The sequence below is a fragment of the Mesitornis unicolor genome, unplaced genomic scaffold (assembly GCF_000695765.1).
Source record: "Mesitornis unicolor isolate BGI_N332 unplaced genomic scaffold, ASM69576v1 scaffold49322, whole genome shotgun sequence".
Taxonomy (NCBI): domain Eukaryota; kingdom Metazoa; phylum Chordata; class Aves; order Mesitornithiformes; family Mesitornithidae; genus Mesitornis; species Mesitornis unicolor.
This window is the reverse complement of record NW_010169456.1, coordinates 1,368-24,813: the sequence shown is the minus strand read 5'-3', so window position 1 is coordinate 24,813 and position 23,446 is coordinate 1,368. Positions and strand designations below refer to the sequence as shown.

At 40.5% G+C, this 23,446-nt stretch overlaps 1 protein-coding gene across 2 annotated transcripts; it reads left to right on the top strand.

Annotated features, from left to right (window-relative positions):
- The first annotated feature begins 3,740 nt into the window (after positions 1-3,740).
- Positions 3,741-23,215, top strand: HNRNPM (heterogeneous nuclear ribonucleoprotein M). 2 transcript variants are annotated; one of them, XM_010179341.1, is made up of 15 exons: positions 3,741-3,906; positions 10,602-10,654; positions 11,500-11,507; positions 11,593-11,686; positions 13,984-14,181; positions 14,575-14,728; positions 15,424-15,473; positions 15,783-15,843; positions 17,773-17,874; positions 18,458-18,502; positions 18,910-18,984; positions 19,438-19,536; positions 20,843-21,624; positions 21,908-21,959; positions 22,782-23,215. In XM_010179341.1, the coding sequence occupies exons 2-15, from the start codon at positions 10,631-10,633 to the stop codon at positions 22,943-22,945; spliced, it is 1,908 nt and encodes a 635-aa protein (XP_010177643.1). In that variant the 5' UTR covers positions 3,741-3,906; positions 10,602-10,630; the 3' UTR covers positions 22,946-23,215. The 2 variants fall into 2 exon arrangements, with proteins under 2 accessions (XP_010177643.1, XP_010177644.1); XM_010179342.1 differs by lacking the exon at positions 17,773-17,874.
- Positions 23,216-23,446: the final 231 nt, after the last annotated feature.

The following is a 23,446-nucleotide window of genomic DNA, read 5'->3' as shown; positions in this document are numbered from 1 at the left end:
GAGGCTGGCGGGCGCGGAGCCGCTCCGGGAAGGCGCGTCCGGTAGCTCTCGCCGTCTGAGGTCGGAGCAAGGAAGAAGCCATTCCCTTGATCTGGTGTGCTTTGTGCGCTGCGCAGGCCCTGGTGTACGGCGTCCAGAGGGATCTTTGCCAATCGCGTTTAGGAAATGTTTCTGCTGGGCCTTAATAGAGAGCTTAAAGCCTCCCCTAGAGGTGTGGACTGTGCCAGCGGGGCGGGTTTTGATGTTCTAAGTTAATTACTCGTTCTGTCAATGGTAGGTTGTAATAGCTGAGCTCTTGGACAGGTATCTCTGATACTGCTGCAACATTTGGATCAAGGTGTGCTCTGTTTCGTGGTTGATTTACCTGTGGAGTGGGTTAGGAACACGAGAGACAAAAGCCTCGAGAGCCTTTAGGTGATGCCAGGCACTGAGTAAGGGTTGTGTGTCTGATGTTAATAGAACGTGACAGAAATTTAAAACAAAATCTGCAGGGGGTTACAGTTGTAGGTCTGTAAATGTGGGGATGATAAGCATAAAAAGCTTGAACTGCTTGTTTCTTTTATGTGTTAATGCTAACCTAATTTTGGAAACTTTCATAGTTAGCAGAGGAGGGGTTTTTTTAAAATACTAAATCTGTGGAATAATGAACACGCTTTCTTCAGTTAACTTTTGGCCCCAGGCCTTAAATGCAGTGGAGATAAGAATCAGCATTTTGAACGTGATGTTCTGTGAGTAATGTTTCAGACTTGAGGTCAGATCTGTTTATTGGCTGTTCCTGAGGTGTGTTACATTGCTGTGTGTCAGTCAGGCCGCTGTGATTGCGGGCTGTTACGCCCAGGCACGTTGCATAGCTGTAGTCTGACCCTGAGCTGATGGAGCTGAATAACAGAGGCCAGCTCAATCGTCTGTAGTTAATTGGAAATAATTTGAGTATGGTGAGGAGCTGATGATGTGTCTCAATTTGAAAAACTGCTTTCATCTGCCTCAGAGTTTGTGAGTTTCACGTGGCCATGGTGGCAGTCAGCTCTCCAAGTGTCCTATTTTGGTAAAAATGTCTGTATATATGTATTATTTTTTCTCCAACACAAAGTAGTTAAAACGTGCTTATGGCAACCAGAAAAATGTCTACATGGGCAACTCTCTCTGCCTTCTTCCTGCCAGGCAGGAGCAGGCGTGCCTGTACAGGAGCAGAGGCAGTCCTGATCCTGGAGGGTGAGGAGCCTGTGCCACCATGGCGCATGATGCAGTGACATAAAATATGTTACCCAAGGCTAGGGAGGGATCTTCTCTTCATCCTCTCCCTTCCTCACATTGGATTGTTGGTATGTGGAGGGTGTTCATGTCTTAGCTTCTCTTTATGCCTTAAAGCTCGCTCTTGGTGACTGTAGCAGAGCCTGCAGCTCTAGGTAATATGTGATCAGTAATTTGTCTTGTATGAAGAAACAGTTTATTCCTGGAAGTATAAGTAAGATGACTACATTGTTCTGACTTTTTTTTTTTCCTGGTCCCCATTATATTTGGAGTTTCTCCAGAGAGCTTATCTTTTTATCTAAGTGCAACTCTATGAAATTTCAGGCTCTGTGTAGCAAAGCTAACATGTGTGCAGGGATAATTCTAACATTCTTGTGAATGCATTTTCGGTGTCCTTGGTGGAGGGAAGAGGGACCTGCCTATACTAGATTTTGATTCTTAGTGATTTCTGGTACACTTGGGTCTAGATGGCATCTTTAAGAAATCTTGCAGAAAAATGTGCCTAGGGGTCCATTTCTTTGGAGGAAATAAGAGCTTCCCTTTCAGTTCCTCCTTCTGCACACATCACAGATGGCAGAATTTTTCTTCAGTCTTGATAAAGCATTTCAGTTTTGTAACCCAAGGGAAAAAATCAGAGTAGATGATAAAATCTTCTGAAAATAATTACTTAAGTGCATTATTTTCTGTAGATCTTGTGTTAGTCTCGGTGTGAATGGATCAGCGCGGTTCCTTATTGGGATGGGCAGAGATGCTGTGGGAATTTAATCTCACCTGCCCTTCCAGCTTAGGGATACTCACAGGCATGGTGTATTTTGGAGGTGATGTGGGGCTCATTCCTTCCTCCTGTCTAGAACTCCCTTAAAAAAAACTCCTAAACACTCAATTGTTTTCATACTTGGTAACAGCATCTTCTGAGTGATCTCTATGGACCTGTGCCTGCCTGTGCTTGCCCTTTAGGTGAGTGAAATCCATGGAGATGGTGTTTGAAATCCTGCAAAATTAAAAAAAAAAAAAAAACACAACAGCTTTGCAGCTGAAATAGTTTTCTTGACGATTTCTTCTGGCCTGGCTGGATTTTGTTATGCTGACTATGATAAAGAATATCTTTGAGGTGAATGCTTGTGTTTAATGGTGCGCCCTGTGACTTGTCTGGATTCTTTACAGCTGTATCAAAGCTTGAGGTGTTTTTAAGTTCACTTGGGAGCCTTAAATGTAGGATTGCAAAAATATCTACATCATACCTCAATACTTTGAAGCGTGTTATGGAGCTATTCAACCCAGGGGGCATGTAAATAGTTCCAGTTGGAGGAATAACCATTAAAAACTGGGTCTGCCTTTTAACACAAACACTAAATTGTGTTATTTCTTCAGCCAAACAGAAGCTAAAAGGATTGTCCTATTTTGAATCTATTTTTGGGTTTTTAATTACTCCATTACTCAAGAAGCTTTAAAAAACTTCAGTGAGGAGAAAAGTATAAAAGTTTCACTTTTTGGTGAAATAAGTACTATGTATACTGAAGAACACTTTTCTTACAGAACTCTTTTCCAGTGTATTACTTGCATGCAGAACCTATGAAGTGGTGTGTATCATGGCCATACTCGGAGCCAAATTCTGTTTGCAGTTCTGACTCTATCCATAAAACACAGTATTTTTGTGTGTTTGCTTGTAACGTATCTTTGTGGTTGAAAAAGTGAGGGTTGCCATGTAATAAAAATAGGGAACTCACTCAAATGTAAAACTTCGTAGACGTCTGCTTTTTTTCTTTTTAAATACTGCTCTTCAGTGGCATTTGTGTCCTGGTGAGACCTGGTGGTCATATAGGTTTGTTGAGAAATAGTCTTAATTTATCATTTTTTAGTTTGGGACTGTTAGAGCTGTCATTCTGAAATAGCTCAAAGAACTGTTCAGTACGTTTGTTGGAAGGCACAGAGGCTTTGAATTTGTGTAATCTAAAAACTGTATTAACTGGAGAAAAAAATGTGTTGTTATGTAAGATTAACTCGAGTGCTTAGTTAGGTCCGGGATCATTCCTCTTGTGTAAGACTATAAATATGGTGGATAAATGCGTTATTTTTCTTGAAGGTGTTGAAGTAATAGAGTTTGCTAAGGAGAAAATAATTAGAGTGGACATCTGGTCTGGAGCATCATGGGGAGACGGAGTGCGGCTTGGTCGGCTTTAAGGAGACTCGGCAAATGAAATTAAAAGAACAGTTACATTGGATAAATGTGGGACAAAATAGTGAGTCTATAAAATAAGTTGTCTGTTGTTAGGAAATCTTTGTTACAGTATGCTATGTAGCACTGGTACTGGGCGTACCAACTCTGGTTGAAAGGTGTACGGTTCTGCAAATAACTTGAATGGGTGACATTTTGCAAGTGTTGATTTAGTTTTAAGAATGTAACAAGTTATGTTTCAGGAGGTTACATGACATTGATCGAATGCCAGAGTAGTTAATGTGTGTGATTGTCTTTCTTTGCTTGCAGTGAAGGTGAACGACCAAGCCAAAATGAAAAAAGAAAAGAGAAAGGTGTCAAAAGAGGAGGAAATCGCTTTGAGCCATATGCTAATCCTGCTAAGAGATACCGAGCTTTTATTACAAATATTCCGTTTGATGTGAAGTGGCAGTCTCTGAAAGACCTGGTCAAAGAGAAAGGTAATGTACAACTCAGGTGGCCAAGTGATGTCTGTCATCTTACTTGTGGCTGACGTTGTTTGTAAACTTAAGAGTTGAATTTCTGGGTGGACTTAGTGACATGAGCTTTGTCAAAGGTCTGCTTAAAGCCTTTTTGGGTGTTGCAAAACATCTGCTCCCTGGCAGCCTTCCAGATGGCTAGTTCCTTTTTTTTAGGCATGTTGTCGTATAGCTAATAGTGCTTCATCGGAGATGTAAAAGTGTTTTTCCTGGAGGGGAATGGGGAAATGAGGTTTTTATCAGACTTTAGCCTTGACACGCAACAAAAGATTTTGAAGCATTTTCATGTCTTTTGGGTAATAAAGGTAGTTATTTATTGCTAATCTGGTGTGTGTCTATATAGCCGTGTTCCCAAACTTTGTAGTGATTTGTGCTTAGATAAAGATCCATACTGCTCTTTGGTAGCAGTAAAATGTATTTAAGGGTGACCTGCAAAAAAGAAAAATCAGGTTTGTGCTTTGGCATGTGCTGCAACACAGGGCTTTGGAAATCATGTTCATGGTGTTTCCCCCCTCCCCACTTCTGTTTAACTGTCCCACGTGAATGGGAGCTGCCTTAGTTTGTTGATGTTGGCATTTTAATCTCTTGAAGATGATGAAGGAATTGAGCTGACTGCTCTCAGGTGACAAGTGGTGACAACTAAATGTGGCGTTACTTCTTTCAGCTGATGTCCAGCTTACTAGTTTTTTGAGTCACCTTGGAAATGCAGTGAAGTGGCAAGAAGACACTTGGCTTCTCCATCATTAAAATGTCTCAAAACGAGTTAAAAGTAACTAATACAACCTCTCCTGTTGTGGGTCACTTCTAAAATACATAGCATCAGTTGTAAATGTCTCGCAAAATAGTGATCAGTGTTCACTTGTGTTTGAACTAGGTAAGAAGCGATAGTTAATGTGTTCACAAGGTGTGGCCTAATGAATGGGAAAATAAATTTCCAAAGGGTTTTAAAATGCTTGTCTTTGTAGGCAAAATGAAACTTGAGTCTGTGTAATGAACTTCAGGACTATAAGCCCTGGGAAACTTCCATAATTAGAGGCTGTGAAATGTTGATGCTTGAGATTCAGCAATGGTTTTCTCTAATATGGAGAATTACAGTCTTAAAGACTGCTGTAACAGGCCCTAATTATGAATGGTCCCTTGCCTTAAACTGTGCTTTCCCTCTGCTACACAAGATGCATTGGTTAATAGGAGTATCTGTATGTGTAGATGTCTAATGTTAAGTACTGTGTTGAATTCCGTTCCAAGTGTCTTGTGGTTTCTCTCCAGTTCACGTGGATGGAAAAGTCCGGTGTGAGATTGTTTCCTGCCTTGCTGTTCAGCTGCTCATTCCAGCAGATGTTCCTAGGGGAACAGTGAAACCTCTTCATTCTGTCCGCAGGGCTTGTTATGCTAAACATTGGGAAGCATTGTTCTTGGTTTTTGGGACTGCTTGGTAAAATACAACAGTTTAGATTTGCTGTGTAGTCGTGATTCATTCTAATTAGTTCCTGACTTCTACCAAATTGGTGCTCTTGTGCTGTGCTTGAACTTGCTCAATCGGTACTTCTTGATATAAGGCATAGTAGTTCCAAGAACCAGGAATGTGACCGTGGAAAAATCTGAATGTTAGAATTCCTGGTTTGTAAGTGTAAGAACTACAGGCCAAATGTTCAAGGTTTTGGAAGCACGTGAACCAGATCTGTATGCAAAGGGTCAACATAGGTGTTTCATGACAGCTCCATCGCTTGGCAGTCGTGAAGACTTAAGCTGTTAGCAGCAATGGCATAGCAGGTTGCTGAACGTAGGAGTTCACCTCAATCGGCTGTTTTGCGTCAGTAAGTATGGTTTAGGAGACGAGCTTTGAGGTCTGCTCATATTTCTGCAACCTGGTTTTTTCAGATGTGTACGTCTGAAGTCTTCTAAAGGTGATATCTCGCTCAAGAGTAATGCCTTGGTTCAGTCATTTCAGTGTATTTGTTGGTGAAACTCAATTACAGGTATGCAGTATGACAGTTATTAATGAAATAAAAAATGTTCTTGTTTGAAACTCCCTTGTATTGGCTGACTAAACACAAGGTTCCTCTAAATTGACGTAATCGGCATCGATAACTGGCAGTTCCTGAATGGCTTCAGGAGAAGAATGAGGCAGCAGTTCTTCAGCGTGTCAGTGGAGTCTAAACGTAAACACCATTGAATGCAGAATAGCTCTCTCAATTTATAACCCAACAAATGGCTGTGTTCAGGGAGGAAAATGGTAATGCTTCATGGCAGCTGGTAGCAGTGAGGTGATACCATACAATAAAAGAGAACTTTTATTTGAGTTTGAGATATTTATTGGTTCCTTTAGCTAATAGAGAATTAGGTATTTTGATCCTTTTTCCTGACCAGAGTAGCAAGATGGCATACAGTGCAAGGGGAAAGATTAGCTGTAAAATGAGGCAATAACTATGTTCTGCTCTCTTGCAAAGCAGTTGCAGTCAAGGCCGTGCTCATGTCGCATTCAAAGATTCCAGGACACCCCGGGGGGTGTTTGCCTCGGCAGGACTGTACCCATGTGTACGTACAGCAGAGCTGCAGTACAGAGCAGGCATGCTTGGCTCTTCATATCAAAACCTGGCTGTGGGAACACGTGTGAGGAGAAGAAGCAACAAAACTTTCCCAGCTTCAACTTCCTGTGAAGAAGAGCAGCTGCTAAACTTCATGTGCTGCCTTCTTTCTTGCTTCATCTTCAGGATTTTTTTGGAGCCTTTGTGGCCTCCTAAAGATGTAATTTGTGCCCTCTTCCTGTTGTACTCAATCCCAGATGTTAGTTGAGCGCTTCTGTTACTCCAGTACCTGAAGAGAGTTGTCACACAGTGTTTGCAAACTGAAGTTTTAGGTGGGCATAGAGAACAGGATGAATAAACAGTGTGGAAGTGGTGTTCCACATTTGACTTGTTCCCCCTTACTTTCTGTGCATGTGCTCATGAGTTGCTCTATTTTCTTTGGCCATAACCATCTTTTCAAGGAGACACTGTCCTTCATCAGTGGATGCGAGATTTTTCACTTCATGTTTCCTGCCTAGGCTCTTAAAGAGCCAAAATTTCCCATGTTTTTTATTCTGTATTGCAGTTATTATCTCTCCTGCAAAAGTGAGATTTGCCTTTTCCTACTGTAAAAGAATAGCTTGTAAACTCCTCTGTCTCTGCTTTGGGAAGAATGTTTTTCTTTTCCCCTTTAAGCTAAAGCTTTATACATATATAGAGTGTGTTTCTCTTATCTCTGCCCAGCACCCCAAGCCTGCCATGTAACTTTTTAGAGGTTACCTGTCATGAACTTTAAACATCGTAAATGAAGGAGGAGGTGTGACCAATTCTCCCTTGCCTCATGTTGAAAGTATTAGGCTTTTGATGGCAGAGTCCTCTTGAATCAGTCACATTGCTTGTCGTTCTTTACTTCAGAAGACAATAGGACATCAGTATTGTTTTGGTGATGTCTTGAGAGGCTTTCTTCTCTATTTAGCATTTACTTTTGACCCTGTAGGCCAAAGAAATGACCACGGTACAATTTACCCCTTTTTCAGTTTCTGTGGTGCTTCTCCTGCTGAGACTTGCCTCCCTGCACCTTTAACTCCTTTCAGAGCTTCTTGGTTTGTTGCTAACTATTAAAATCTTACTGTCCAACTTTAGAATTCTCGAAGTTGACATCTATGTCTAAGCTTGTTATCCTTGTGACTGCCCAGATACGCCTTTAGGGCTAGGTGAACCCAGCTGAGCCATGCCTCAAGTCACCGTATGGATGTACTTATCTGAGCTTCCTGAACAGTCACTGGAGAATTTCTGAATGTTGACAGACCAAGCTGGCTTGAACATCTTACTTTTCCATGCAGATAAACTTTGGAAAGTGGCTATAAAGTTTGGGGGGGGGGGGGAACCTGATGACTGTAATGATAAGTAACACTGCAGATTCCTTTGGTTTGTATTTCTAGTTATTGCAATGATTTTTGCTTTAATTTCTTGTTTGAAGAAACTCCCAAGTTTCTGAACTTTCTCAAGTGTGAAATTTAAAAAATAAACAAGCCAGTCTGCTCTAAGTTAAGTCTTAAAGACACTATGGGGAGCATGTTCCTTAATTATTATTCCATTGGCTTAGAACTAGTGTTTTCTGCAAGTTTTATCTCCCTTTGGAGGCTGCTCTGGTGATAAACTTGAGTTCCTTAAGTAACAGTCTCCTGTGCTTAAATGAAATTCTTTTGCTTGTGGATATTGGATGTGTTTTCTGGTATAAGCTAACTGTTCTCTAGCAGAAAGCAAATCCGCCTGGATCACCGTGCATTTCTTTTGCCCTCTGAAGCGGGTTTAGTACATGGATACCTGCTGCTGGTACTTTTCCATGGCTTAATTGCCTAAGCACTGTTGTAGGCTACTTGTGTCTGCTGTTGCTGTTTTATCCCTGATGCCTGATGTTCTGATATATTGTGACATGGATCAAGAAAAAGGCCAAGTAAAATGTGACCCAGCATAGGTTGTTTATAAAGAAGAGGTTTCCTTTGCCAGCCTCAAACAATAGTCTCTTGGAAGAAGTGTCATGTTGAGTAATTTTACATGTTTTTCAAGTGAAAAAATGCATTTTTATTGCCGTTGTTCTGTACTCTGGACTTGGTGTCTTGGATATGGAGTTGATTCGTGTTGTTTCCCCTCGCCTCCGTTTTGTGGCTATTCAGGAAGTTCAGATGTCCTTTGAAGGAAAACAGCTACTTCAAGATGTATATTTAGTTTTTAATATAGGTGTCTGTAAGGCTTGAATGTGAAGCACTGAGCAATATTGGCACATACGAGAGTCTCCAAGTGACAGAATTGCTGCTGTGATAGACCCCTGGAAATCTTGTAGTTCAGAGGTCAGAGACTCGTTAAAAGAGTAAATGTTAAATCTTATTTAATATGTTCAAGCTTGGCAGACTTCTTTGTAAGCATTTGTGTGGCTCTGAAGTCAGAATTGTAGCTGAATTCCATCAGTGGTTGGGAGAGGAGAGCCCTCAATCCAGGGGCTCAGTAGTGCAATTAGGAGCAAAGTCACAGACTTCTCACCTGTGACTTCTGGCCTCTGTGATATGGAGTGGTTTTGCATTGTAGGTAACCTGGGGATTTGTCGTCTTATTACATAAATTGTTGAGTCACATTTGCATTCTCGATCAAAGTTTGGTTGGACTCTGGCTGCTGCTGTTGAGGTTGATGGCTTCAGAATGTCTTGGTAATGCTGAATATTTGGAGTTGGTGCACAGCCACCGTGTACCACCATGGGCTGGTCAGGAGGGCTCTTACAGTGCAGCCCCTTTCACTACACAGACTGAGGAACAATTCCATGTATATTACATGATCTCATACTGTTCATGTTATAGGATGGAATTAATTTAATTAGACTTCATTTCAAGAAGTATTGTTTAGATAGTGAAGCTATGGATAGTAATTGAACACTCCCATGTGCCCTGTCCCTTTCAAAGAAACTTGCTTGTTAGCCCCTACCAGTCTCAAACAGAATCTTCATAATAATACAAATAGAGCAGAGTTTATTAGTGAACTGTACTTTGGCTGGAATGCTCATATTGCTAAATTATTTATTAAATTAAAAATGGAGATAAAATGTAGTGATTTCATGAAACATTCCTTTTCTTCCAGCTTCGAGGAAGATCTTTCAGGATGTTGGTTTCTCATAATGACACTACATGTCCTGTTAATGACTGGCCCTGTGGGAGGTCAGACTGAACTCCTCTTCCTCTCTCTGTCGCTTGCTACGAGTTAAACTCTTAAATGTGAGACTCCAGTTCCTTGCCTGAAGTATGCTATCGGTATTCAGGCTGGGTCGTGATTTCCCATAAAGATTGCTTTCCACCTTTCAGATAATGCAAGTTGGAGTCCTCCTGGTATTAAACTTAGAAACTAGAACTTCTAAAACCAGAAAGAAAAAGCCAAAAATGTTTACTTGGATGATTCTTCTGTATGCCAGTCACTTCAAAGGCAGCAGCCATTTCGGTAGTTGTATTCTGGAGGTACACGATATGGTTACATGGTCATAAAAAGGCAATCCTAATCTTATGAGGAAAGGTGCAGGTGTAGTTTTCCACTGCATTTCGCCCTTTGCTGCAGACAATTTTGTCTTGAGAGCAAACATGGCAGACTGTTTAATACTGCTTATTGAAGTTAAAAAAATGGACATTGATACAAAACGCTAAAAAACTGCCAAAATAAATAGTAGGCAGTCGGTGATGTCTTGGTCTCTTGGTTCAGTCTGACTTCCCTTTTGGAAGTTTGTCTTTAAATCCATAGAAAAGCAAATAATTGTTCAAGTTCTGGACTAAGGAGACACAATTGCATACCATATAAAGTGAAGGAAACTTGTTCTTGCAGACTTTCCCATGGATATGGATTGCCTCAAGTAATGAGTGGGTATTGATCAAGGAAACTGATACTGTGGAAATAGCTGGCTTTTGAAGAGGAGGAAAATCAAGAACATATTTAACTGTTTTAAGACTTTACTGCATACCTGTAATTGTCCAGTTTTGTGGTCTAGAGAACATGGAGTGTTTCTGGGCTTTCTTATAAGGCAGAGGCTCCATACACGGTTGTTGATTGTTCTAAATTCCCATTGTTTTCTTGGCTTTTCTCCCTTGGTATATGTGTCGTCTGGAATCTGATTTGTAGTTGGTGAGGTAACATACGTGGAGCTCTTAATGGACGCTGAAGGAAAGTCAAGGGTAAGTGTTTGAGAGATTTCTTCTGTGGATTTTCTACATGACAAATGTAACTGTATGGTGGCGTGGAACGAAGCGCAGTCAGGAAGGTAGAGAGCGTGTATGCTTAGTGGCTATAAATTAGGATTGCTTAAAGCTTTTTTTGGGGTGGGGAGGAGGTGGGATGGGGCCTTGTAAACAGTGTTAGGGTGGTCTGTCACTGTGTTCAGTTGATGTTGGCTGTTTGAATGACCCATGGACCCTAGCAGTATGTATAGTGGTATGGAATATTAAAGTAATACTTGTGTTTTGGAAAACGTCACTGTAGTGGTTTGCTGAATTTGTAAGGCCAGTGTGCAAAAGCAGGTTCTGTAAACTACACTTCCTGTGCCAGTAACCAGAGTTCAAGTCCTAAATGTAAACGTATATTGCCTTCGTAGGTACCCAAGTCCTTTAGTCCAGCGACAGTATCTTACAAGGAAGAAAACAGTAGGAGCACGCTTAACTGTACTGAAGGATATGGATTTAGGTTGAGAGAATATGGCAAGAGTTTCGCTGTATGGCAGAGTAGAGCAGGTCACATGAAGCGTGTGGTATTTCTCTTGGAGAATCGGGACTTAGGTCTGTTTGTTACAACTTCAGAAGCTACAGTTTAATCCTGTTAACGCATAAGAAATTATATCTTATGGAATTCAAGTATTGAAGGCTCTATTGGGTAAGATTACACTTGTTTTCGCTATTAGGGCTAATGAATGTAATTTGATGGAAAAAAAAAAGTTATTTTGCGTGTGTTTTGCTTTTACTTACTTTATTTCTTCTTTCTTTCTTCCTCTCCTCCCTGTTACTCGTCTGTGAAATCATCTCATCAGGGATGCGCGTAAGTTCATTTATTAATTTATAGCAAGAAATGAGGAAACTCTTTAAAAATAAGCAATGTTCTTAGATATCTTGTATCCCTACAGTGTTGTTGAATTCAAGATGGAAGAAAGCATGAAAAAGGCTGCAGAGGTTTTGAACAAGCATAGTCTTGGTGGAAGACCATTGAAAGTGAAAGAAGTAAGACGTGCATCTGTTCTTTCAGTATGTTGAATTTCCAGGTGAAGGGGTAGTTATTAGTTAAGATTTATGGCTGACTCATTTGTGGATAAGAATAATTGAAAAAAGGCAGGACTTGTCAAACAAGATAAAAAAAAAACAACAACCTTCTTTTTTTTTCTTACATTAGCGTGTACTGCTGAACTTGAGTTTGAATGTGATTATCAAGACTAAACTTGATTTAAAGAATAGGTGCTGATGGTAGCAGTGCAGAACTTGGGCAAAGCAAAAGCTTGGCTTTAACTGCAGGTATACTTCCTTCTTCAGTGATTTGAAGAAGAAACCTGCATAAGTGGTGTTTGTTCTTGACTGCCATCCCTTTTAATTCTGTATTGTAACGGGTGTATTTGACAAACAATTCATCAAATAAGATGGTTTCTGAAATACTTTGAAGATCTATTTCCATTTTAATGGCTTTTGTATTGTCAACCAGTGTGACATGCTTAACTGTACCTCAAGTTAATTCTTAACTTTTGACAAGATTACAGTTTTATCCTAGCTGTTAGGAATCTGAAGCTGCATTGAAGGTTCAATTAAACAAAAATAGAGACTTGCTTCAGTGTTAGCACTGACTCTTGGCCTTAGAGTATGTGAGCTATGTTCTTGGCTAAGCAGGTGTCATGTTCTGTCATGCTTTGCCCACTTAATGGTGGCAAGCCATCTTTTGGCACTGTTGACCTCTTGCTATCCTTTAAAGGAAGGAAGAGGTGAAGTGGAAGGTTAGGAAAACATCATTGCATCTGGAAATGATCAGATGCTGACTTCCAAGGAGACCTTGGAAGAAAAAGCTATTGGAAGTGGGCCATGCCTGGTTCAGTTTTCCTGTTAATGATACACCCTTAGCACTGGAAGTCAGGTTGCCCTTTGGTATCAGTCCTTGAGAAGAGGTGGTTGTGATTTGCCCAGTTCTTCATGGAACTGTTGTCATACTTGAATATTGCTCTCTGTATGACACAGCACAGAAATAATACTGGAAATGAGTGAAGAAGCATTTTACCAGTATTAGGGACTGTAGCAACGCTTACCCCAGCCAAGTGCCCCAGTCTGACACTGGAATGAATGGAGTTATTGGGGGTGACCGTTAGCATTGGTTTTGCTAGGTGTCTGGCATGTTCCTCTTCTTGTTGACTGTCAGTGCTGAGGAGCACGAAGGCCTTCAGGTGACATAATACACAATTACAGCAGAATAGATACAGGTTTTTGCCTGATCAGAAGACTTAGTTTGTATGACAACCCTTCTTGGCTTTCTATTAGAGCTAATCTGGTTTTAAGCAATACCTTAATTTTACAGTGAAAAAGGAAATTTAAATTGAGAAGTGACTTGCATTCACTTTAATGTGTTCTCCACCTCAGACTACTATGATTTTCCGTAGCTGAAATAATCATGTGACAGCTGTCCTTTCTCCTGTTTTCAAAACGTGCTATTGTTTAGTCTTAAAATTCAGATCAAGATTCAAATTAACTCAAATAGCTTTTATTTTTAAAGCAGCTATATTTCTGACTAATTAATTCCATTTGACATTTTACTTTCTTCAGCAGTCTTGCAGTGCTGGTGCATTTTGCTCACTGATTACAGTGTGATGTTTCCAACCTAAGTAACATAAGTTCACCTTGTATTGTGAAGGTGCTTACTTTCACTTTCAGTGTAAAGTGAAGTGACAATAATTCCTCTTATTTCCTTCCTTGAATTCTTCATCCTATGCTTCATGTTTTCTGGCATGTCCTAAAATTGTGAGACTATGTAGCAGTAGGGGCATGTGTTAAAAGGGTTTTTTTGGGTTAGAAAGCCAGTGTGGGAAGAACAAAAAGCATTGCCCAAACCAAACTTACTGAAATTTTACACACTGTCTTGTCTTGTAAAGGGGTCCAAGTGCAGGATAGATGAATTGTTGCATTGGTTTGAAGATGCCAAGACATAGTTGGCATTTGTCTTCCAAAACTCGTCCAATGCCATTCTGGGTTTAGCAGCTTTTGGAACTGTGAGATTTATTGTTGGTATTGAATAATAAACAGTTGCAGAGTAAGGGGAAGTGCATGAGTAGGAATAACTTTAACTTGAATAACTTGATAAATTGAAGGGTGCTGGCAAAATTAGTGGATGACAGTGATATGTGAAGTGGTTGGTTGGAGATCTACAGGGAGCAGATAGCCCTGTAAAAGGGAACCTCCTTATTTTGACTGTTTTAGTCATGCCACTAAATCCCTATGCATTTAGTGGAATACAGAGGGAGCTGAGTGTACTCTTTCTGTTCTTGCAGGACCCTGACGGTGAGCATGCCAGGAGAGCGATGCAGAAGGTCATGGCATCAGCTGGTGGAATGGGAATTGGTCCAGGCCCGGGTGGCCCCGGCATGATCAATATCCCGCCCAGTATACTCAACAATCCCAACATACCCAATGAAATAATCCATGCCTTGCAGGCAGGGAGGCTTGGAAGCACTGTCTTTGTTGCAAATGTAAGTGCTGTGTAATCCATGAACAGATTATCTGGGTTTTAACTGAGTTAAATCTTATGGATTAGAAGAAAAGCCTTAGACTTTCAGCTCTCTTCCAGTAAACAGATTAGCAATATATACTGTGGATAGTCTTGTTGATTCTCTGTGTTTGTGAAGTTGTAAACTGAGATGTATCCTATACATTATGGTGTCTGTTAATTTGTATTTTTTAACAAATCCAAGAATATTCCATTAAGCTCTTTAGCATTCTTTATGCTATTTAAATTTTACCCTCTCTCTGTGAAGACTCTTTGCTTCTTGAGATTACTGACATCGGGAAAGGAAGTGTAAGAACACTAAAGCTGCTTTTTGATGGAAGTCTTTCTCATACTTCCAATGTCACTTGTCTTCCAGTTGGACTACAAGGTTGGTTGGAAGAAACTGAAAGAAGTATTCAGCATGGCCGGTGTTGTGGTTCGGGCTGACATACTAGAAGATAAAGATGGCAAAAGTCGTGGGATTGGCACTGTCACTTTTGAGCAAGCTATAGAGGCTGTTCAGGCGATATGTATCCTTGAAGAGTAATGGTGGTAAACAGTAGGCAAATACTTTAGTAAACAAAGCAGGATGAAAATATAAATTGTCGTATTACAAGCGAGGATATTGCCATGTCACGGGAAGTAAAGCCATTGCAGTGATGGAATACATGAGGAAAACTGGAAAACAGAAAAAAGTTCATCCTGAAAGAATTGTTGCTCTTTGCTCAGAATCACTAACAAAGTGCATTCTCTTTCCCATGTGGATATGTGTTTCTAGTCCAAACAGTAAATTTTTGTCTCTAGGTTGTAGCTAGTATTAAAATGCAATTTCTGAGAAAGGAGTTGTCATAAATTCCTATGATGAAGGTAAAGGAGGAATGCAATAAATCCATTTGCAATGTAAGATGGCTTGACCTTAATGTGTTCCTCTGATCCCTGCATCCTTACATGGTGCAAGCGATGGTTTCCTGTGTAGCAGTCTACAAAACCAAACCAGACAACCACAAAGCACAGATAGTGCTCTGTGCATGATCTCTCCACTTGTGGCTGTGATACAGAAAGGAAGAAAAAATTTCCATCTTTCCCTCTCAGAGTTTCTCTTTCTATTTGAAAACAGGAATAAGGCTTCTGACCAGGTTTTTGTACTCTGCATCAGATAGCACTTAGAGCTTTAAGACTTTGTGTGGTTCTAGTGCTTGAACAATGATCCTTAATGAAACAATAGCGATGTTTAACGGACAGCTGCTGTTTGACAGACCAATGCATGTAAAAATGGTAAGTGCATTCAAATTCTTCCTGCTTTTTGAACTGGTGATTGTGCTCCTGGTTTTGGATGAAGGACTGGGTTGAAATATGGAGGGAGGGGAGTGCGGGGCAGAGCAGGAAATGTATGACTTGCCTAATTCCTAATGATGTCTGCTCACACCATTGGGAAAAGTTAATCTTGGTTATCATGCTAGAGACAATCATAACTAAAGTGAAGATTGCTTTAACTTTAGGTTTCTGTGTTAATTTTTTAATTAAAACAACTCAAGAAATAATTTCCGGCTTTTCTCACAATCTCTAATGTATTGAATTGTTTAGGACGAACGAGCCTTTCCTAAAGGAGACTTCTTCCCTCCAGAGCGACCCCAACAACTTCCTCGTAAGTCTCTCCTGCATGATTGAACACATTGTTTTTTATTTTGCTGTTCAGCAACTGGGGCCCAATCTCAGCCTCAGTAAGACCCTGATTCAAACCTTGGAAAGGTGGGATCTAAAAGGCCTGAATAATATCAAAGGAGGAAATAATAAAGAAGAGCTGCTGAGTCTCTTTTTTTTTGGCTACTTCTTTCAGCTCATAGCTAGAAGCTTGTCTTAAAACAGTATCCCATTCACATTCTCAAGGCTTCCGGATCTCTCAATTGCAATTCAAGGAACCCAATGCCTTGTAAAATTACTGTTAATAGTGTGATTTAATGGAAATGTAATGAATCAGTAGGGAAAAGCGTGCCTCCTTTTATGTGATGGCATTCTGGGTATCTAATAATTTTGCCTTCAATTGAAAGGGCTGACTTGAGGACCTGAGAATCTTCCAGGTCTTCAGATTTCTAAAGTGGATCCTATCAATGCAATATCTAAAAGGAAGGTATAAAGAAGCGGGAGCCAGGCTCTTTTCAGTGGTTCCCAGTGCCTCTTGCCCTGTCAGTAAGCATAAACTGACACACAGGAGACTCTATCTGAATATAAGGAAACATTACTGTGAGGGTGACCACGTACGACTAATGGATTGCCCAGAGAGCCTGTGGAGTCTCTGTCCTTGGAGATACTCAAAAGCTGTGTGGATGTGTTTCTGGGTAACCACAGGGTTGGAGCAAACGACCTCCAGGGATCCCTTCCAACCTCAACCATGCGGTGTTAAGATAATGAAGTACTGAACACAAAGAGTCTGGTTTGGAAGAGTTGGAGGCAGGAGGACTCAGGCTTAACTTGTTTAAATACAGCAAAAATGTAAAGTGTGGCTGTTAACGTAATTCTGTTAATTCAGCCAGTTGCTGTTTTCTTAGGCATGGGAACCAAACCTGTTGCATGCTGCTAACTTGCATGATTTTAGTGATCATCAATCTATCCCTTAATCAGTTTTCTGTGTATCTGTTGAAGCCTTATTCAGCAGCAGTATCATTCATGTTTTTTACTGCTGCCTTGACTTTCTATAATGGCCTACCTATTTTTCAAGAGAAAGCCATTGGGTTCCAGTTTAACTACCTTTGTATAAAACTCAACAAATACCAGTGGAAGCCTGTTTCTTGGCCTTTATTGGGGTGGGGAAGGGGTATCTTGTGTTGTTTTAAAACAAGATTCAACACTTCCTGTGTTTATTATGCTGAGCTGTAAATGAGAATGTCTTTTTCTCATAAGCAAAGAATGCCATTAAGCTATTGTTTGATGCAAGCGCAAGCACAGAACTCTTTCTTCCTGATAAACTGTAAGAAAAATGAGGGCTTTTTCTTCTTTCTTTGGACTGGGGAATCCTTAATTCATTTGGGTACAGGAAGATTCCAAATTATGCCTGGGAATGATCTATTTTGTTTGCTCAGAGAAGAGGCTGGCTGTGTGCTCTGAATTCTATAGGTGGCTATCATAATGATAGGTTGAACTTTGTGGTTAAATTCTTACCTACAAGGCAAGAACCTTGGCAAAGGTGGAAATACGCCATTTGTCAATCAAGGGTAATACTGTGCAAAGGTTAGATCATCTTCATACTAAATTGCCCACTCTATTCTCAGATTGAGGAGTTGCACAAAATAAGCAGTGTTCTAGCCAGTTATTTTTCAGGAGTCAGCTTAAAACCAACCAAACAAGCAAGATGGAAAATGGATTACATGAAAAAAAATACTTGAGATAGTTTTTGAGTATATTTCAAGACACATCTACTCTTGATTTACTAAACACTTTAATGCTTTAAGTACACACCCCAAAGTGGGAACACAGCAAGCTTTTTTGGAGAATGGAAGTCAATTACTTAAGAATAAAACTTGCTGTTTTGTTAAACTATGGAAAGAAGGCTTTTTTGATATCTGAATATTTTCTTCAGATGGTCTTGGTGGTATTGGCATGGGATTAGGACCTGGAGGTCAACCTATTGATGCAAATCATTTAAACAAAGGCATGGGAATGGGCAACATGGGACCTGGAGGTAAGAAGATTACTCCTATGCTTTTGTTTCATGAGAGCTTTAAGCCATGTAGAAGGTAGATAGCTATGTTTTGCCTACACAAAAAGTTGAAGTCTATTAGGAGTGTTAAAACCAAATGAGTTTTTGTTGAGCGAAGTAATGAGCTTGATAATGGAAACTTGAATTTAACCAACTTCTCCATTTTTTCACTGTGGTCAAGACACAGCTCTCATTTTCTGACTCTTGAGCATGAGCAGCAGACACTGCAAATACACATGAAACTTTTAAAACCATCTGTCACTTTTAACACTTACTAGTGGGCTTGCAAATCTTTGTTTAGGATATGTTTAAATAGCACAAGTTTTAAAGAGCCACCTAAAAAGTAGCACACATTCAGCTTTCAATTTATAAATGCCTATGGGTTTTTCCCCTTTGCTGCTTATTTTCTGAAAAGGAATGTTGCAATTTACTTGGAGTTATCACTTGTAAGCTCTTCAGTCCAAACGGTGGACATGTTGTATGGTCTCTGTTTCTACAGCCACTCTAATGGCTGAACTGTTGTAGAATTACATCTGCTATATAAAGCTTTCTCTTTTATTTTGAGGAATGGGAATGGAAGGCATGGGCTTTGGAATGAATAAAATGGGAGGTAAGCTGAGTTTTTTGACATATATATAGCTGGGGCTTTCTGAAAGTCGTGTAAACTTAGCCATGTATGTCTAGTAGGCATTTGTATTCTTTGAAGTCGTTGGCAATTTAGTAATAGTAATAACTTCCTTCTTATTGAGTATTAATAAAATTGCTGTAGGTGCATGGGGAAGGGTTAAGACCTCAGTTAAAATGTGATCAGTATTTCAGCTGTGACTTGTTAAAGCTGCCCTTGGCTTAGGAGTTGTGTGACGAAGTTCTGACCCAATTTTGTTTTGTGAATCTGTTGTTGATTGTTGTTGTCTTGGTGCCTGTGAAAAATTTCTGTGAAAGCAGCTTATGTGGATGAAGTGTAGTGTTAAGTTGAAATACATTACTAAAGAATCCCTGAAAAATGTTTTCTTTTAGGAATGGAAGGTCCTTTTGGTGGCATGGAAAACATTGGTCGCTTCCCAGCTGGAATGAACATGGGCAGAATGAGTGGTAAGCACTTGTTTTTTGTATATCCAGCTCCTGACTTCTGTTCTCTGAAAGTGGGACACTGGAGGGACTCTCTGGACTGGTCATTCTGCTCCTAGCTTTTCTTAGAAAAACTTGAAGCTTACAGCTGACGGGGTGTGCAAAAGTCACTCATGGCCTCTGAGCTATGGAAAATAAGCGATGTTGTCTTGAAGGACGAGTTTAGGATGAGCTAAGATTGCTCTGTCTGTAGTCACCAGAAAGACTTCTCCAGAGCTAAGTGGGTGCCTCAAATGTGTTTGCCCATTTTGAGCTGAACCCTGCTTCTTGGTCTCAAGAAGACGTGATAAAATGATCAGGAGAATATAATTTAAAACTTGCCTTCCTGTTAATCTTTAAAAATTATGCCTGTATTGAAATGTTCTCTCAGAAGACATTTAGACACCCTAAAGAATGTATTAAACTTGATCTTTTCAGAGATGGATCGTGCCATGGGTGGAGGATTTGAAAGGGAGTTTGGAAGAAATGAAATGGGAATGTCTCGTAGTTTTGGAGAGACCTTGGAGAGAGGAATAGGTAAGCACGCTAAGCTAAGTACTTTTACTGCCTGCGTTTCATACCTGAATTGATAAAAGCTGTTATAACAAAACAGACTATATCTTGTACATGTATTTGCTGTAATAGTTTGGTTTTGATCAAGCTCCTAAGAGCTGTACAAAAGGCAGACAGATACACTAGTAGCGATCTGTGGGGCTGTGTAACAGAATTTCAGACTCAACAGGAAACCTGACAGTCTTAAAACACTGCCTGGTGTCTTGAAACTTCAGGGTAAACTGCCATACATCTGTGTGGCAAAAAGGAGGGTTCTGAATGCTGCATGACCCAGTCCAATCACTAAAACATAGTTTGTGGTCTAGACAATAGGAAAAATACAGTGAATACTTGAACTGAGCAAGGATGATGCGCTGCTGTTTTGTACGTAGCAAATTTGAGATAGCAAAAGGTATTAATGATGCTTCATGGAAAGGAAGCTGAGATCCTTCAACAGCAACATGGCCTAAACTGTAGAGGAATGATCCTTTTACTGCAGGCACTCAAAGACTCTGTAGCATAATGAGGACAACTCAGTCAAGGGATTTTATGTAGCAGACATAGAAACCCTATTGCTTGTGTTTTATGGCACAGCCAGCTCTTTTGTAGTTCTTTCTACGTGAAAAGGCCAAGCGTGCTTTATGACTTTATAATGGTCATTCTGCTCTGGTTCTTGTGTGGAGTTTGCTTGCTTTTCCTTGGCGATAAAGAGTGCTCTTAAGTTTGGGCAAGTTGTTCTTGTAAAAGTCTCCCCCTGGCTTGGTAGAAGTAATCTTTGAGTGGTGTGGCAAGGATGATGCAACTTCATTCCTCTTCCAAGCAATCTATATTTGAACTGTAATTTCAGTTACTAAATTGCTACTCTTGCTATGTAATCCACAGTGTATTGCACAGCTACAAGCTAAGATTCCATTTAAAATATTACTTTTGCCACCTGATCTTCTCTAGGTTTGCATATGCCCTCAAAATTTTCTCCTTGGATTTTTTTTGGAAGGCTTACAGAAGTTAAGCTCCTTAGCGAAGGGATAAACTTTTCTTTATCCCAACTATGGTACATGGTCCAATGAGATGACTGCTCCCCTAATTCATGTTGTAGTCACAATGGTCTGCGTAATTGACAACAGTACTCTTGTTACCTGAAATAAAGCAGTCTGAAATAAAACTTTGCTTCATATTCTGCAGCATCAGAGTACACAGCGTGATCACTTTTCTGAATTATGATAAAGCTTAAAGCATTATTTTTTGGTTTTGTCCCTGTGTGATTACTGACAAACTGTGTGTTGTGTTCCAGGTGGTGGAAATGCCAGCATTCCTGGGATTGAGAGGATGGCACCTGGCATTGATCGTATGGGCTCGGGAATAGAAAGAATACCTTCTGGGATGGGTCATGGGATGGAGAGAGTAGGGTCAGAAATAGACAGGATGGGTCTTGTTTTGGATCGCATGAGCTCCAATGTGGAGCGAATGGGTTCAGGAATTGACCGAATGGCCCCTCTTGGCATAGATCACATTGCTCCTAACATTGAGAGGATGGGCCCAGCCATCGAGAGGATGGGTTCTGGCATAGAAAGAATGGGTTCTGGTATAGGCTTTGGTATCGAGAGGATGGGCGCTGCCATCGACCGTGTTGGCACCACTATGGACAGAATGGGATCAGGTGTGGAACGTATGGGTGCTGGCATGGACAGGATGGGTATAGGTATGGAGCGAATGGTCCCTGCTGGAATGGGAGCTGGAATGGGTCAGGTGATAGAGAGGATGCCAGCTGGTTTGGATCGCATAGGTGCTGCTCCCATGGAAAGAATAGGAATAGATCGTATGGGTGCTGCTGGCATGGAGAGAATGGGCTTGGAGCGCATTGGAGCCACTAATATGGAAAGAATGGGTCCTGCTATGGGACAGGGCATGGGCGCAGGCATAGATCGAATGGGACTTGCAATGGGAAGCAATTTTGAAAGAACAATGGACATGGAACGTGGAAACTTTGCAGGCAATTTTGCAGGCTCCCTTGGAGGAACTGGAGGACCTGCAGCTGGGGTGGCCAGAAAAGCCTGTCAGATATTTGTGAGAAATGTGAGTAGCCTTCTTCCTACCTTTCCTTCATGAAATGAATCAGTACTGAAGTTTCTCACCTGTGCTTAGTTGGCTTCAATCCGAATATCCCACGTTGGGTGCTGCCAAAGGTGGAGTTTTGGGAGTTGAAGCCATTCCATTAATAGGAGAAGACCTCTCTGCATCTGTAAATGAAGATGCTGAGCTCTGGCTCTCCCAGGGTGGAGAACATGTTCTGAAGAGCTGGCAGTGCTTGCAAGCTGTTAGACAGATCCTCAGTAATGTTCTGTTTTTCTCTTTGCAGCTGCCTTTTGATTTTACATGGAAAATGCTGAAAGATAAATTTAATGAATGTGGTAAGTTATTTTATCACTTGTAATCTTTTCCAATTACTCTGAGAATTGAATATGAATTCTTACAGTAACTTCTAGCTCTGTATGTCCCTGACACTAGTATCTTAACCAGAATTTCACTCAGACTCACTGAAATACTAGTTAATTCTATACACAAGTAGTGTTGGGAGGATATTTATCATCCCTGCTATACCAGCAAGAGTTCTGCAGTGTTGAAAAGAAAGAAATATCTAGCCAGTTGATAACCCAGTCAACATGTACTTTTTCCAAGTGTTTGTTCCTTTCTCCATCTCAGGGACTGGGTTTGTCTTCTGGTTACCCTCTGTAGCTGCAGAAGGAGATAGGGATAGAGATAGAGAAGTCCTGAGAACTGCTGAAAAGCACCTGCACAGGTTGCTTGTATCTAAATGAATGTAGTTGTCTAGGAAAACTGTCCTTAAAAAAATTCTAACAAATTCTGAATTAGGCTCCTGACTGTTGCGGTGCTGTGATCAGCTTTGGGGAGTTGTTTTGTGGCAGCAGTTGCCGTACGCAGACTCTGCTCCCCAATACCTTTGTGCTGCTGGCTCTGATGGCAAAAGCACGTGCCAGCCCCATGGGTTAGGCTGTGGAGTACGTGTCAATGCTGGGCAGGACTTGTCAGCTTGTGGTTTACTCCATTCGCCTACTTCAGTGCTGGCGAGAATTGAAAGAACCAGTTTGAATTAATACTAAACTGAGAATGCTTCTTTAAAACCATGACTTGGTAAAGTTGTCCTGCAGCTTTATGTTTCAAAGTAATGGCAATTCCGAAAATTTCTGAGTTTCAAAACTTTTCTCTTTAAGGTCACGTGCTGTACGCCGATATCAAGATGGAGAATGGGAAATCTAAAGGATGCGGGGTGGTTAGATTTGAGTCCCCAGAAGTAGCTGAGCGCGCCTGCCGTATGATGAATGGGATCCAGCTTCGTGGGAGGGAGATTGATGTGCGAATTGATAGAAATGCTTAAGTAGTTGCCTTTTTAACATGGATACCAGATTTTTGAATTTGTATTTTTTCTTGTTAACCATTTTAATTTGACTGGATGTAAAGGTGTTTAAACAATTCAGTTGCTTTCTGGAGTAATTTTAATTACTTTTTTAACAAATGGATTTCCATTTTACTGTTTTTTGCATTGAAACGGCAATGTGCACAATCTTTTTTTGTAGTTGTGGCATCTTGTTGACATTACAGATGTAAACAGTATGACTTTGATAATAAATGCAAGTTAAAGATTTCAGTCACAGCATCCGTTACTGGCAGCACACTCTATGCTTGCAAAAAGGTCTGTAAACTGAGCTCAGTAAACTAGAATTTGTATTCCCTTGTGAAGTGTCAAGAATGTTCCTCCTGTTCTCAGTTTATGACAGTATGAATTGGTCTTTAAAATCATGCATTTGTGCATTGGCGTTAGTATTTTAATGTCTTTGGGGTACAGGGGACTGCCCTTTCCTGTATTCACACCGAATCG